General features: G+C 43.9%; 1 protein-coding gene across 2 annotated transcripts in view; it reads right to left on the reverse strand.

Annotated features, from left to right (window-relative positions):
* The window catches only part of kcnip3a (potassium voltage-gated channel interacting protein 3a), a 46820-nt gene extending 31986 nt beyond the window's left edge, over positions 1-14834 (reverse strand). Inside the window, exon 1 of one of the 2 annotated variants that reach the window (XM_090237732.1) lies at positions 14679-14834. In XM_090237732.1, the coding sequence (XP_090093858.1) occupies positions 14679-14684 (6 nt within the window). In that variant the 5' untranslated portion in view covers positions 14685-14834. The remainder of the gene's footprint in view (positions 1-14678) is intronic. The other variant, XM_021606274.3, reaches the window with a different exon arrangement.
* Between the last annotated feature and the right edge of the window lie 1805 nt (positions 14835-16639).

Consider the following 16639-nt stretch of genomic DNA (forward strand, 5'->3'; position numbering starts at 1 on the left):
AATGCATCCCATAACATTTTAACATAGAACATCTGTTCTATCATTCAGCCTACAGTAGAAGCCAAAGTGTGGTGTTCAATGTAGACCTGAGACTTTCATTATAATTCCCATACCATTATTACAGAGAATCAGACAAATAATGCTACCCTCTGCCTATTGGATACTTAGCTTATTCAAGACTCCCAAAACACAACAATGCCCCTTTAAGACATACAAAAGCTCTTTAGCCGACTTGCTTTTCAAAGATGTCTAGAAATGTACACATTTTGTGCTCTTGAAGGAATCAATCACTCCACCATTGTTGACTACAAATGAGTTATAACTGGGCTAATAACTCACTAACTAGCAAAGGATATGTACAAATGTGCACATGTGGCTACAAGCAGCACTTACTTTGATCTCAAAACAAGCCACTCATGCTGTAAACACATGTCCAGTTCAAAGAGAATTGCACAGATCCACACAGCGTATTCAGACTCCTTAACTTTTTCCACATTTTGTTATGTTACAGCCTTATTCGAAAATTGATTAAATTATTTCCCCCCTCGTCAATTGACACACAATATCCCATAAGGACAAAGCAAAATTAGGTTTTAAGAAATGTTAACAAAATTAAAAATAATAAAAAAAACTGAAATACCACATTTACATTAGTATTCAGACTCTTTACTCAGTACTTTGTTGAAGCACCTTTGGCAGTGATGACAGCCTCCAGTCTTCTTGGGTATGACGCTATAAGCTTGGCACACCTGTATATGGGGAGTTTCTCCCATTCTTCTCTACAGATCCTCTCAAGCTCTGTCAGGTGGGATGAGGAGTGTTGCTGCAAAGCTATTTTCAGGTCTTTCCAGAGATGCTTGATGGGGTTCAAGTCCGGGCTCTGGCTGGGCCACTCAAGGACATTCAGAGACGTGTCCTGAAGCCACTCCTGCGTTGTCTTGGCCATGTGCTTAGGGTCGTTGTTTTGTTGGAAAGTGAACCTTCGCCCCAGTCTGATGTCCTGAGCGCTCTGGAGCAGGTTTTGATCAAGGAATCTCTGTGTACTTTGCTCCATCAATCTTTCCCTCAATCCTGACTAGTCTTCCAGTCCCTGCCACTGAAAAACATCCCCACAGCATGCTTCACCATAGGATGGTGCCAGGTTTCCTCCAGACATGAGGCTTGGCATTGAGACCGAAGAGTTCAATCTGCATCAGAACAGAATCTTGTTTCTCATGGTCTGAGTCCTTTAGGTGCCTTTTGGCAAACTCCAAACGAGGCTCTCATGTGGCTTTTACTGAGGAGTTGCTTCCGTCTTGCCACTCTACAATAAAGGCCTGATTGGTGGAGTGCTGTCCTTCTGGAAGGTTCTCCCATCTTCACAGAGGAACTCTGGAGCTCTGTCAGAGTGATCATCGGGTTCTTGGTCATCTCCCCGACCAAGGCCCTTGTCCTCAGATTGTCCTCAGATTGCTCAGATTGCCAGCTCTAGAAAGAGTCTTGGTGGTTCCAAACTTCTTCCATTTAAGAATGATGGAGGTTAGTTTTTTTGTGTGCCTTTCCAAATCATGTCCAATCATGTCCATGTCCAAAAGTTGTAGAAATAGCTCAAGGATGATCAATAGAAACAGGATGCACCTGAGCTCAATTCCGTGTCTCATAGCAAAGGGTCTGAATACTTATGTAAATAAGATATTTCTGTTTTTTAAATTTGCTAACATTTCTAAAAACCTGTTTTGGCTTTGTCATTATGGGGTATTGAGTGTAAAAAAAATGTATTTAATAAATTTTAGAATAAGGCTGTAACGTAACAAAATGTGGAAGGGTCTGAATATTTTCCGAATGCACTATGTATGGCAATGATCTATTTGCATATAGGCCTACTGCAGCTCTGATTGGTTATGCCGCACTGGTCTTTGTAAAGTATGGGCTGAGTCATGTGTGTCAATGCAGTAGAATCCTACTCTGACGCGTTCTGCCTACAACAAACTCTCTTGCATAGTTCATTTTTTTTGTATGTTGCATTGAAAGTGGTTAATATTGCATTGATTCAATTCCCACAGTAAAGGGAAACGTTGATGGCATTAACTAAGGGGAAAAACTCGAGAAAGTTGAGTGAAGTTCAATCTCATGCTTTTCTGCGCGGGCTGATATTTCTTCTGGGTGGCAGTCCTGGGGGAGCTGCTCACCAACGCACCCCAGCAGCTTAGAGGGAACATTGGTCCTAGGGTTTATGTGTGTTTCCACCGCAAACCGCTAATCCTAAAGCATAGCAGAACAACATTGTCTCTTTACATAAGGATGTTTCAACAAAGTGATTGAGTGGTCCAAGGGCAATGTGAATGTCAGTATGGATGGATGAGGGATCTGATAAGATACAGCTCATTTCCCTAAACTCTTCTAAAATGCCTCCATTGATCAGCCGTCTGTCTCTCCCCTTGCAGCCGCAGCAGCACACACGCACACACGCACACACACACACAAACACACACACACACACACACACACACACACACACACACACACACACACGCACGCACACACAAACACACACACACACACACACACACACACACACACACACACACACACACACACACACACACACACACACACACACACACACACACACGTGATTGGCTAGGTCCCCTTGGGAGAAAGAGGGAAGGAGATGTCGAGAGAAGACAGGGGAGCTCTGTTTGGTCTCTGCCGTGTGGGATGGAAGCGAGGTACGGCGGGAGAAGAAAACACACACAGTGGAGGAATGTAAACGGCTGTGAGATCGTGGGGGAGTCTGACCACACAAGCTCATCCCACTCTTTTTACAGAGAGAGAGAGAGAAAAAAGAGAGAGGAGAGAGAGGGAGGATGTTGTGAAAACAAGAACGCGTTTGTTCTTGGTTTATCCTAATGAATACCGAGCTATCTAAGCAGGAGAGCAAAGGAAGGATAGAGGAGAGAGGGGGGAGTAGGGGGAAGAGAGGGATGAGAGAGAGGAGGTAGTGTTGGGCTAGAGAGAGAGAGAGAGAGAGAGAGATGAGAGAGAGGAGGTAGTGTTGGGCTAGAGATAGAGAGAGAGAGAGGGATGAGAGAGGAGGTAGTGATGGGCTAGAGATAGAGAGAGAGGAGGTAGTGTTGGGCTAGAGATAGAGAGAGAGAGAGGGATGAGAGAGAGGAGGTAGTGATGGGCTAGAGATAGAGAGAGAGGAGGTAGTGTTGGGCTAGAGAGAGAGAGAGAGAGAGAGAGAGAGAGAGATGAGAGAGAGGAGGTAGTGATGGGCTAGAGATAGAGAGAGAGAGAGGGATGAGAGAGAAGAGGTAGTGATGGGCTAGAGATAGAGAGAGAGGAGGTAGTGTTGGGCTAGAGATAGAGAGAGAGAGAGAGGGATGAGAGAGAGGAGGTAGTTATGGGCTAGAGATAGAGAGAGAGGAGGTAGTGTTGGGCTAGAGATAGAGAGAGAGGGACATGGGAGAAAGGGAGAGAATGATGGAGGGATGAGGAAGATAAAAGGGATGGAAAGAAGAGGGGTGGAGGCAAAGAGAGAGACAAAGGAGAGATGTAGTATATATAAAAGGAATGTTCTATTTTTGTGCATTTCACAGAGAGATGGAGGTAGATAAGGTGGGAGAGAGAACAACAAAACGAGAGAGAGATTTATTTATGTTTATTTATATTAGCTTTTGTCTGTTAACTATTGCACATCGCTACAACACTGTATAGACATAATATGATATTTGAAATGTCTCTATTATTTTGGAACTTGTGTGAGTGTAATATTTGCATATGTTTCCCATGCCAATAAAACCCCTTGAATTGAAATGCGTGTATGTGTGTGTGTGTGTGTGTGTGTGTGTGTGTGTGTGTGTGTGTATGTATGTATGTATGTATGTATGTATGTATGTATGTATGTATGTATGTATGTATGTATGTACTGTGTGTGTGTGTGTGTGTGTGTGTGTGTGTGTGTGTGTGTGTGTGTGTGTGTGTGTGTGTGTGTGTGTGTGTGTGTGTGTGTGTGTGCGTGCGTGCGTGCGTGTGTGTTAATGTCACATAGATACATAGATGTTTTTATTTGTACTTTTCCTGTTGAAAAACAATATCTCACATATGAATACAGAAATGTGAGCACACTCAATAAGGGCACAAAAATCTGTTTTGAGGTAAACTGCAAACTTCAAGGAGTTGGCCATTCAAGGAGTTGGTCTGGTGGTGCCCTTTGATATCATCAACCTACCCCCTTGCTTCAGGTTAACAATAGTGGCGCAATAAAGAAAAAAAAATGAAAGCCCTACCCCCCACTTGTACCAGGTCATGAGGCTACCTGGACCGCCTATTGAGATGTGCCTTTTGCTAGATAAATCAGGTGTTAAATGAGGTAAAAAGGAGACTGGAGTGAAAATGTAAAGGGAGAGGGCATGCAGGAAGAAGAGAAGAGAGGACGGAGAAAAGGAGGAGCGGAGAGGAGGGGGTAGAGAGGAGGAAGAGGAGGAGAGAAGTATAACGAAGAGGAGAGGAGCAAAACATCCTGCATTAGCCCTCCTCCATGGTAGTGGTATCAGCCAGGATTTCCTTATCTTGTTTTCTCTTAACTCTCCAAATGACTTTGGCCTGGGAAAGCACTGGGGGTCAATGGGTCGCTCTGACATCACCACACACTCCTCGAATCACAGTTTCACATAATCCAGAAAGAATTTCTGGGAATTGGGAAATCAAATATACAGAAGGTGCACAGACAGTGGTATCCTGCCCTTCACAACACACACAAATAAAAAAGAATGTAGGCTTACAGGCACACAAGAATTGTCTCACAAGTGCCTGCACACACACACACACACAGACACATATTTTGTTCTTATGTCCTCGTGGGGACCTAAAATGTATTTGAATTCAAAATATTTTCCCTAACCCCTAACCCTAAACGTAACTCCTAACCCTAACCCTAAACGTAACTCCTTACCCTAACCCTAAACGTAACTCCTAACCCTAACCCTAAACGTAACTCCTAACCCCTAACCCTAAACGTAACTCCTAACCCTAACCCTAAACGTAACTCCTAACCCCTAACCCTAAACGTAACTCCTAACCCTATCCCTAAACGTAACTCCTAACCCCTAACCCTAAACGTAACTCCTAACCCTAACCCTAAACGTAACTCCTAACCCCTAACCCTAAACGTAACTCCTAACCCTAACCCTCAACGTAACTCCTAACCATAACCCTAAACGTAACTCCTAACCCTAACCCTAAACGTAACTCCTAACCATAACCCTAAACGTAACTCCTAACCCTAATCCTAAACGTAACTCCTAACCCCTAACCCTAAACGTAACTCCTAACCCTAACCCTAAACGTAACTCCTAACCATAACCCTAAACGTAACTCCTAACCATAACCCTAAACGTAACTCCTAACCATAACCCTAAACGTAACTCCTAACCCTAATCCTAAACGTAACTCCTAACCCCTAACCCTAAACGTAACTCCTAACCCTAACCCTAAACGTAACTCCTAACCATAACCCTAAACGTAACTCCTAACCCTAACCCTAAGCGTAACTCCTAACCATAACCCTAAACGTAACTCCTAACCATAACCCTAAACGTAACTCCTAACCCTAATCCTAAACGTAACTCCTAACCCTAACCCTAAACGTAACTCCTAACCCTAACCCTAAACGTAACTCCTAACCATAACCCTAAACGTAACTCCTAACCCTAACCTTAAACGTAACTCCTAACCATAACCCTAAACGTAACTCCTAACCCTAACCCTAAACGTAACTCCTAACCCTAACCCTAAACGTAACTCCTAACCCTAACCCTAAACGTAACTCCTAACCCTAACCCTAAACGTAACTCCTAACCCTAACCCTAAACGTAACTCCTAACCCTAATCCTAAACGTAACTCCTAACCCTAACCCTAAACGTAACTCCTAACCCTAACCCTAAACGTAACTCCTAACCCTAACCCTAAACGTAACTCCTAACCCTAAACGTAACTCCTAACCCTAAACGTAACTCCTAACCCTAACCCTAAACGTAACTCCTAACCCTAAACGTAACTCCTAACCCCAACCCAAAACCTAACCTCTAACCCCTTAAAGGCTCTGCATGGTCAAGTCAATGTCTGCATTGGCCGTGCAGCATTTACATTTGGCAGGAGGACGGCAACGCAGTACGGAGCTCAATATGGCCTCTGCATGCCTCTGGAGGCTCTGCGGTTGCGCCACCCCCTCCATACGGAGCCTCCGACCACATTTTCGGATCAAGCATTAATTGGCTTTTACCCAAACCCTAATTTTAATCTTAACCCTAATTGTAACCCTAACCCTAAACCTAACCCTTAAGTTTAACATAGCCTTTTTCCTCATGTGGTGATGTACTGAATGAGAGATGCTGAGATATTATAGACCCATCACTAATGAAGGAGAGGAGAGTGAGGAGCGGAGGACAGGAGAGAAGGGGGAGTGAGGAGCAGACGACAGAAGAGAGGGATGAGGGGGAGCAGAGGGGAGCGGAGGAGAGAAGGGGGAGTGAGGAGAAGAGGACAGAAGAGAGAGATGAAGAGAGGGAGTAGAGGAGAGAAGCAAAGCAAGGAGAGGAGCAGAGGAGAGGAGAAGAGGGGGAGCGGAGGAGAGAAGACACGAGGAGTCCTCGACTGTAGCGTCACAGACGGGTGATTCCATTAATAAGTCATGTTTGATTAACATCCTGCCTGGCCACCCTGGTGAGATATGTTCTCTCTCTCTCTCTCTCTCTCTCTCTCTCTCTCCACCCTCTCTCTCTCTCTCTCTCTCCACCCTCTCTCTTTACTCTCTCTCTCCACCCTCTCTCTTTACCCTCTCTCTCTCTCTCTCTCTCTCTCTCTCTCTCTCTCTCTCTCTCTCTCTGTCCCTCTCTTTCTACATGTTTGTGAGTGTGTTTGCCTCCCTCGCCCTCCTCTGCCATTGTCACCCCTCTACTCCTCTTTCCTCCCTTCCTGTCCTCTTCTCCTCCCCCACTATGTATTGCTCATTTTTTAAAGACTGTAGTGTAGGCCTACAGTTTCTCAACACTACTGGTTTTCATCCTTCCCACCTTATCGGGACTGATTCAGACCTGGCTAAGACACCAGAGGTTTATATTATGACGCCAAATGAAACTATTCTAGCCAGCTTCAGTTAGCTTTACATTCCAACTCAGGCTTCATGCATGTTATGAAGGTGGATATTGATCCTGCACCTGCCGCTATCTCAAGCCAGGCTTGTAATTGCATGTGCATGTCACACGTGGATAACCCAGCGAGTCAAACGGTGAACTCTTCATCGAGGCAATACTGAAATAGCAATCGATGGGTGAGTCAGTGCCACATTTTCATGTTTTGCCGTTAATGCACACACACACCAGAATCTCATTTTCTCTCATTAGACCTCTCTCTCTATCTCTCTCTCTCTCCATCTCTTCATTGCTCCCAATTTATTTATCTATTTATCAGTCAATCACTTCGCCAGTCTTCTCTCTCCTGTCCTCCTACTCTCTCTGTCTATCTCCATCTCTTCATTGCTCCCAATTTATTTATCAGTCAATCACTTTGCTAGTCTTCTCTCTCCTGTCCTCCTACTCTCACTCTCTCTCTCTCTCTCTCTCTTTCCTGCTTTTCTGTGTGTGTGTGTGTGTGTGTGCGTGCGTGCGTGCATGCGTGCGTGCGTGCGTGTGTGTGTGTGTGTGTGTGCGTGTGTGTGTGTGTGACAGTGGTCTGCATTAAAGGATCTGTGTTACACTGGGTAACATGGTTACTAGAATGAGAGAGAGGGGGATCGAGAGAGACTTGTGAAAAGAAAGAGAGAAGGATTTAGGAAAAGAGAGAGATGGGGGGGGGGGGGGGGGGGGGTGACCGGGAGAGGGGGGTCCAAAGACTACCTCTCTATCTGTGAGAAAATGCATGGTTGTCATAGAGCACGGGTGTGTGGGAGGGGGGCGGATTCATATGGAGTGTAGGGCTGGTTTGTGTGTGCGTTTGTGTTTGCGTGTGTTTGTCCGTGCGTGTGCGTGTGTGCACATGTATGTGTGTACAGACATAACAGTAATCAAATCAAAGTTAGTTGGTCGCATACACAGAAAAATAAAATGAGCTATGAGTAGAATGAGCTATGAGTAGAATACAGTATATATTGCACATATAAAGTGAAACAATGACTCTGTACAGTTGAAGTCGGAAGTTTACATACACTTAGGTTGGTGTCATTAAAACTCGTTTTTCAACCACTCCACATATTTCTTGTTAACAAACTATAGGTTTGGCAAGTCGGTTAGGACATCTACTTTGTGCATGACACAAGTCATTTTTCCAACAATTGTTTACAGACAGATTATTTAACGAATAATTCACTGTATCACAATTCCAGTGGGTCAGTTCACATACACTTAGTTGACTGTGCCTTTAAACAGTTTGGAAAATTCCATAAAATGATGTCATGGCTTTAGAAGCTTCTGATAGGCTAATTGACATAATTTGAGTCAATTGGAGGTGTACCTGTGGATGTATTTCAAGGCCTACCTTCAAACCCAGTGCCTCTTTGAATTTTTGTTTTAGACCTCCACAAGTCTAGTTCATCCTTGGGAGCAATTACCAAACGCCTGAAGGTACCACGTTCATCTGTACAGACAATAGTAAACACCATGGGACCACGCAGCCGTCATACCACTCATGAAGGAGACACGTTCTGTCTCCTAGAGATTAACGTACTTTGTTGTGAAAAGTGTAAATCAATCTCAGAACAACAGCAAAGGACCTTGTGAAGATGCTGGAGGAAACAGGTACAAAATTATCTATATCCACAGTAAAACGAGTCAAATATCGACATAACCTGAAACACTGCTCAGTAAGGAAGAAGCCACTGCTCCAAAACCGCCATAAAAAAAAGCCAGACTACGCTTTGCAACTGAACATGTCATCTGGTCTGATGAAACAAAAGTATAACTGTTTGACCATAATGACCAACGTTATGTTTGGAGGAAGAAGGGGGAGGCTTGAAAGTCGAAGAACACCATCCCAACCGTGAAGCACGGGGGTGGCAGCATCATGTTGTGCGAGTGCTTTGCTGCAGGAGGCACTGGTGCACTGGTGCACTGGTGCACTTCACAAAATAGATGGCATCATGAGGTTGGGAAACTTATGTGTGTGTGATATATTGAAGCAACATCTCAACACATCAGTCAGGAAGTTAAAGCTTGGTCGCAAATGGGTCTTCCAAATGGACAATGACCCCAAGCATACTTCCAAAGTTGTGGCAAAATGGCTTAAGGACAATAAAGTCAAGGTATTGGAGTGGCCATCACAAAGCCCTGACCCCAATCCTATAGGAAATTTGTGGGCAGAACTGAAAAAGCGTATGCGAGCAAGGAGGCCTACAAACCTGACTCAGTTACACCAGCTCTGTCAGTAGGAATGGGCCAAAATTCACCCAACTTATTGTAGGATGCTTGTGGAAGGTAACCCGAAACGTTTGACCCAAGTTAAACAATTTAATGACAATGCTACCAAATACTAATTGAGTGTATGTAAGCTTCTGACCCACTGGGAATGTGATGAAAGAAATAAAAGCTGAAATAAATGATTCTAACTACTATTATTCTGACAGGATAACCACCTTATTTTAAGAATGTGAACTAACTGACCTAAGACTAGGAATTCTTTACTAGGATTAAAAGTTAGGAATTGTGAAAAACTGAGTTTAAATGTATTTGTCTAAGTTGCATGTAAACTTCCGACTTCAACTGTACATAGGGCAGCAGTCTCTAAGGTTCAGGGCAGAGTACTGGGTGGTAGCCAGCTAGAACAGTGAGTAAGGTTCAGGGCAGGGTACTGGGTGGTAGCCGGCTAGAACAGTGAGTAAGGTTCAGGGAAGAGTACTGGGTGGTAGCCAGCTAGAACAGTGAGTAAGGCTCAGGGCAGGGTACTGGGTGGTAGCCGGCTAGAACAGTGATTAAGGTTCAGGGCAGGGTACTGGGTGGTAACCGGCTAGAACAGTGAGTAAGGTTCAGGGCAGGGTACTGGGTGGTAACCGGCTAGAACAGTGAGTAAGGTTCAGGGCAGGGTACTGGGTGGTAGCCGGCAAGAACAGTGAGTAAGGCTCAGGGCAGGGTACTGGGTGGTAGCCGGCTAGAACAGTGAGTAAGGTTCAGGGCAGGGTACTGGGTGGTAGCCGACTAGAACAGTGAGTAAGGTTCAGGGCAGGGTACTGGGTAGTAGCCGGCTAGAACAGTGAGTAAGGTTCAGGGCAGGGTACTGGGCGGACGTTGATCAATGTGAGCTCAACCTGTAAAGAAATCAAGAATGGAAACTTTTCCATCAACATTTAATTGACCTTAATTTAACTAGGCAAGTCAGTTAAGAACAAATTCTTATTTTTAATTATGTCCTAGGAACAGTGGGTTAACTGCCTTGTTCAGGGGCAGAACGACAGATTTTTAACTTGTCAGCTCTGTGATTTGATCTTGCAACCTTTCGGTTACTAGTCGAACGCTCTAACCACTAGGCTACCTGCTGCCCCACATTCTTTGTGTACTATATAAACTATAGTCTTTCTATTCATGTTGTGCACTGATTCTAAATTCTGTGTAATCTTTAGTACTATTCTAATGATGTTTTAGCTTGTGTAAATCTCTCCCTTTGTAGCTCCAGTCACTCAGTACCACAGTGCTGTGTGTGTGTGTGCCTCTCTAGGGGATGTGGTTGCAAGACCCCAATTTGTTTGAACAGGTGTATTTGCATGCACCTGCAGGTGCGTGTGTGTGTGTGTGTGTGTGTGTGTGTGTGTGTGTGTGTGTGTGTGTGTGTGTGTGTGTGTGTGTGTGTGTGTGTGTGTGTGTGTGTGTGTGTGTGTGTGTGTGTGTGTGTGTGTGTGTGCGTGCGTGCGTGCGCGTGTGTGTGCGTGCGTGTGCGTGCGTGTGTGTGTGTTTTGAGTGATGAGGACTGACAGAGCTAGGGAAAATGTCTGTGCTTTAAAATGAACTTGTACGTGTAAAGCCATGTGATGCTGACTGGGAGTGTAATTTCATTCTGCTCCTACTGTACAGGTGTGTAAAGGCTACAGTGTGTGCACACCTTTGTTCCAGCCCAGCACTAATACCTGACTCAGATAATGAACTAAACATAGTCTTCAACTTAGATCACAATTAGTGTAGTAAAGAGCTGGAACCTGGGCTCTAGATCCTTGGTTGGTCAGCCCTGGTATAGACCTGATTATAACAGAGAACAGGTAAGAATGGACAGAGGGAAGGAGACAGGGACACAGACAGACAGACAGATGGTTCTTGAATAAAAAAGATGAAAGCTGAATAAGGTGTCTGTCTTGAATAAGTCCCCCTGAATTACAGCACTAGACGAACGCTCTTACTTCAATACTAAGAACTATCTATGTAAATACTGTACACATGTAAATATCACATTATTGTTTACTTAAACTTCAAAATGTCAACAGCTCATCAATGTCAGCCATGCCTGCAGAGAGAGAGGGAGTAAGGGAGAAAGACAGACAGACAGAGAGAGAGAGTGTGAGAGAGAGAGAGAGAGAGGGGGGGGGGGGGGAGTGAGTGAGGGAGAAAGACAGACAGAGAGAGAGAGTCAGTGAGTGAGGGAGAAAGATAGACAGAGAGAGAGAGTGAGTGAGGGAGAAAGACAGAGAGAGAGAGGGAGTGAGGGAGAAAGACAGACAGAGAGAGAGAGAGAGAGTGAGGGAGAAAGATAGACAGAGAGAGAGAGAGGGAGTGAGGGAGAAAGATAGACAGAGAGAGAGAGGGAGTGAGGGAGAAAGATAGACAGAGAGAGAGAGGGAGTGAGGGAGAAAGATAGAGAGAGAGAGAGAGAGAGAGAGGGAGTGAGGGAGAAACAAGTTCACCTTAAATCAGCCATAAATCCTGTTGTGACAGGGACAATGGAAGCCTATTGTGTTAGCTTTTTTTGTATAAATCTAAATATGTGGACCTTGTGTCTGATTGCCCTGCAGCCACTTGCCTACCAATAGAGGACCACAACAGAAACAAGTCTTAGACTTTTTGTGTGTATAATCTTCGGCAATTTTGGTACATGTATTGGTTGCCTGGTGTGGCTTCTTTATGTATTATAAAATGTTCAAATCAAATCAAACAAGGAGTGGCATTTGAATGCAAGCTTCAGAACAAAATGTAAATTGCAAAAACATTTCTACCCTGTCTATCTATGGGTAACAGAGTTAGCATGTTATGCTCAACTCGCTCAGTTTTCCACCACAAAACACCAGCAAATTACCAAAAAGAGTAGAACCAGCTCACCAGGTTTTATACCACGATTTCACTATTGTATGTTCAATGTTTCTTTATAAATAAATATTTTAAAAGGAATAGTTTCACCATATTAAAACGAGAGTAATCACTAATCACATGATAGAAATAATCATCTTCAGAAATAACTTTGTCACAGCAAAAACATTACTAAGGTTTACAATGATGGTGAAAACTTGGAGAAATGTTGAGGTTAAAGTGGATGAAAATCTTCCTGGAAGTAACAGAGGGGGCACGGAGGGGCATGTCAAAATCTTCCTCGAAGTAACAGAGGGGGCACGGAGGGGCATGTCAAAATCTTCCTCGAAGTAACAGAGGGGGCACGGAGGGGCATGTCAAAATCTTCCTCGAAGTAACAGAGGGGGCACGGAGGGGCATGTCAAAATCTTCCTCGAAGTAACAGAGGGGCACAGAGGGGCATGTCAAAATCTTCCTCGAAGTAACAGAGGGGGCACGGAGGGGCATGTCAAAATCTTCCTCGAAGTAACAGAGGGGGCACGGAGGGGCATGTCAAAATCTTCCTCGAAGTAACAGAGGGGGCACGGAGGGTCATGTCAAAATCTTCCTCGAAGTAACAGAGGGGGCACGGAGGGGCATGTCAAAATCTTCCTCAAAGTAACAGAGGGGGCACGGAGGGGCATGTCAAAATGCACAATTTGGGCACTTTAGCAAGTATTTATTCATATAAAAAATCTGATTTATTGAATTCTCCATGTGGTCTATATTAGAGGGCACTTCATTTGATATAACAGGCTTTTCAAATTCAATATTGGTGCACAATTTCTACCTAAAATATCAAAGGGATGCAAAAAGCACAAATTTGGTGGAATGACCCAGAGAGTGAGAGAGAGAGAACGAGTGGGTGAGAGTGAGAGAGGGAGAAAGAGAGAGAAATAGAGAGAGAGGGAGAGAGTGAGGAAAGGTTTCTCTGAGCCCAGAGCCAGCCCTGTCTCAATCTTCCACTCCAAGCTAGTTAGCATCAACACGCGATGATGACTCAAATCACAAGTCGCCACATGCACATGCACATAACAAGCCCACAAATGCACGCATGCACAAACATACACACACACATGCATACACACACAACCCCTCACTCCAGCCTGAGCCAACACCTCTGTGGAACAATCAGCTTTTTTACCAATAATTTGATCAATTGATTGATTTATTACACTTCACCCAATCGCAGGAGGTAAATATTTAAAAGAAACTCTCTACCCTGCCCACATCCCTGTACCAACATCTCTGTACTGTCACCCCCTATTGTAAGGCTTGAGGAATGTAGTGTACTTGTGACAAGTAGTGTACTTGTGATAAATACACTAAATCCATGTCTACTTAGGATCCAATCTTACCAGACCACTCAAATGTGTATGATGTCTGTCCACTCCCAATTCTCAGAAATTCTTTCTGAAACTGTGAAACTGTGATTCAAACAGTAACATAAAACACAGTAACAAATACTCTCACACACAGGGTAATACAGTCCTCTATAAACCAGACTATTTAAAGATTTATAGTCAGGCTCACACATGAATCATCACAATAGACCCAGGTGGGGTGACTATACGGTCCTAGTCACCAAAAATTGGAAGACACACACTCACACACAAACACAAACCCACACACATACGCCCACATACACACACAGACACACAGAGAGCGCGAGGGAGAGAGAGAGAGAAAGAGAGAGACAGCACATTCGCGGTGGAAGACATGATTCTCTGTGACACCTCACTGGAAGCAGCCGAGAATGAGGTCCCTGTGCCGTACGCGCTAAAAGCGTGCGCCCCAGCCCAAGAAGACACACAGCACTGTAGAATTACCAGCAGGCTAATTACTTAACTTCTCTGCTTTGGCTAAAATAGGGCGAAATGTGCTGCTGAAGGACATGTGGATGGAAGGACGGAATCAAACACTCAACAAGTTGTCTATTTGTTTAGGCTACTATGACTTATAGCAATTTCTCTTCCGAATTATTAAAGGGGCAATCTGCAGTTGCTACATTCCTTTTTGGATTTACAGTAAATAAATTAATGATATGTACCCATTGATTCTTGAAGAATGTAATTTATAAATGCCTCATGAGCTTAGTTAAACTGTCTTACCACAACAGAACCCCCAAAATAAGGTTGTTTTACTCCAATGTTTGGAAACAAAGTCAATGTAAACGTCACTGTATAGCCTCAAAAACTATACTTTTTAAATCATGAATGGTCAGTCATTGCATCCATAGCTCTTTCTATAGCCCCATCCCTCAGTTTTTTATTGCGGATTGCCCCTATAAAGTGTGAAACATGCAGTTTTGGATTGACGCGCAATTTCAGAAGCAATGGTAGGCTAAAATGTAAAACAACCATGACCACTTTAATAGAATGAATGAAGTTGAGTTTGTTTACCTGCATGTTGTCTAATGTGAAGTAGGCTTGCTCTCCGATATGAAGGGTTAATCTGTCCTTGCGCTCTCCTCAAAGCAGACTTGCCTCGCGCTGTGATGTCCCCAGGAATCTCACTGCACTGAGAGAGAGATGGAAGGAGGGAGTGTCAGAGAGAGTGAGAGCGAGAGAGGGGGCGCGAGGAGGACGGTGCTCTCTCGAACTCTAACCGTTTTATGGACTGTGCCGTTTGCCTTTTCCATAATCAATTTGAATATGTAAATATAAACGCAATTTAATATACGTATTTGAGGAGAGAACAGTTGCAGTTTCGTAAATTTCACATAAAAACTCACAAAGTAATGGATTGTTAAAGCATCAACTGGGAGCTGCGAGGGGAATTATTTTCCCACAAAAAGGGCTCTTCTTTCATTACTGTTTCATTATGCATCCAATGTATTCTCCTCAGGTGGAGAAGACGGGAAAGACAGTGGCGCGTGTATGTGTATAATTATGAGTATGTGTTTGTGTGTGATGGTTGGTACAGAAACACAATTAAAACCCTGCTCTGTGAAAACCAAATACATTTAGGAGACCTAGGCTTGGTCTGAGGCTGCCAGGGGCAAAGAAAGGGGGAGAGAGAGAGAGAGAAAGGGGTTGGAGTGGGAGAAGGTGTCAGAGAGGGGGGGAATAAATGGAGAGAGGAAGATAGGAGGGAGGGTGTGAGAGAAAAAGGGGGCAGAGACATTGGATTGGATTGAAAGAGGGTGTGAGAGAGGGAAGGGAGAGAAAGAAAGAGGAGAAAGGAGAGAGAGAGAGATTGGTGGTGGATTGGGAGATTGAGAGAGAGAAAGGGGGGGGGGGGGAGTAGGAGAGAGGCGTGAGAGAGAGACCTGGGTGGAATAGCAATCAATCAGGTCAGTCATTTTCTGGAAGTGTTTATTGCATAATAACAAGTTAAGATAGCCTGCAGGAGCCACAGGCACAAACGTAATATACTCTGAACATACTCTACTCCCTAGTACAGTGACCCTGCACTATGGCCACCCAGGTCACGGTCTATTCTCTCTGCTACCATCTAGCCGACAGAGACAGTACAAGAGCATCAAAGCCTCGACTGAATCCAGGCCATCACACCATCTCCTGTAGTTAGAAAGAAAGAAACAGACAGACAGACAGACAGACAGACAGACAGACTTGTACTCACATATACACTCACACACATACGCCTATACTCATAAACACACACACTTACAGTATATAGAGTCATTAAACACTGGACAATTCAAGTTTCACGTTTCTTTTATATAGTTTTTCACACTGTGTATACTGTACTCTTCACATAGCTCATTCTAATATACACTGCCTTCAGAAAGTATTCATAACCATGACTTATTCCACATTTTGTTGGGTACAGCCTGAATTCAAAATGAATTAAATTATCATTTTTTTCTCACCAATCTACACACAATACCTCACAATGACAAAGTGAAAAAATGTTTTTAGACATTTTTGTACATTTATAAAACATTACATACAGATATATCTCATATACATAAGTATTCACGCCCCTCAGTCAATATTTTGTAGAAACACCTTTGGTGGCAATTACAGTTTTGAGTCAACTTGGGTATGTCTGTATCAGCTTTGCACATCTGGATTTGGGGATTTTCTCCCATTCTTCTTTTCAGATGTTGTCAAGCTCTGTTAAATTAGATTGGGAGCTGTGGTGAACAACACTCTTTAAGACTCCACAGATTTTCAATGGGCTACAAGTCTGGGCTTTGGCTGGGCCACTCAAGGAGTTGCATATTATTGTTCTGAAGCCGTTCCAGTGTTACTTTGGCTGTATGCTTGGGGTCATTGTCCTGTTGGAATGTAAATCTTCGCTCCAGTCTAAGGTCGTTTGCACTCATCAAGGATTGGCCTGTATTTGTCTCCATTCATTGTTCCCTTTATCCTTACCAGTCTCCCAGTCCCTGCCA

This window comes from Oncorhynchus mykiss, chromosome 6, assembly GCF_057628025.1.
Source record: "Oncorhynchus mykiss isolate SJ-2025 chromosome 6, ASM5762802v1, whole genome shotgun sequence".
NCBI lineage: Eukaryota > Metazoa > Chordata > Actinopteri > Salmoniformes > Salmonidae > Oncorhynchus > Oncorhynchus mykiss.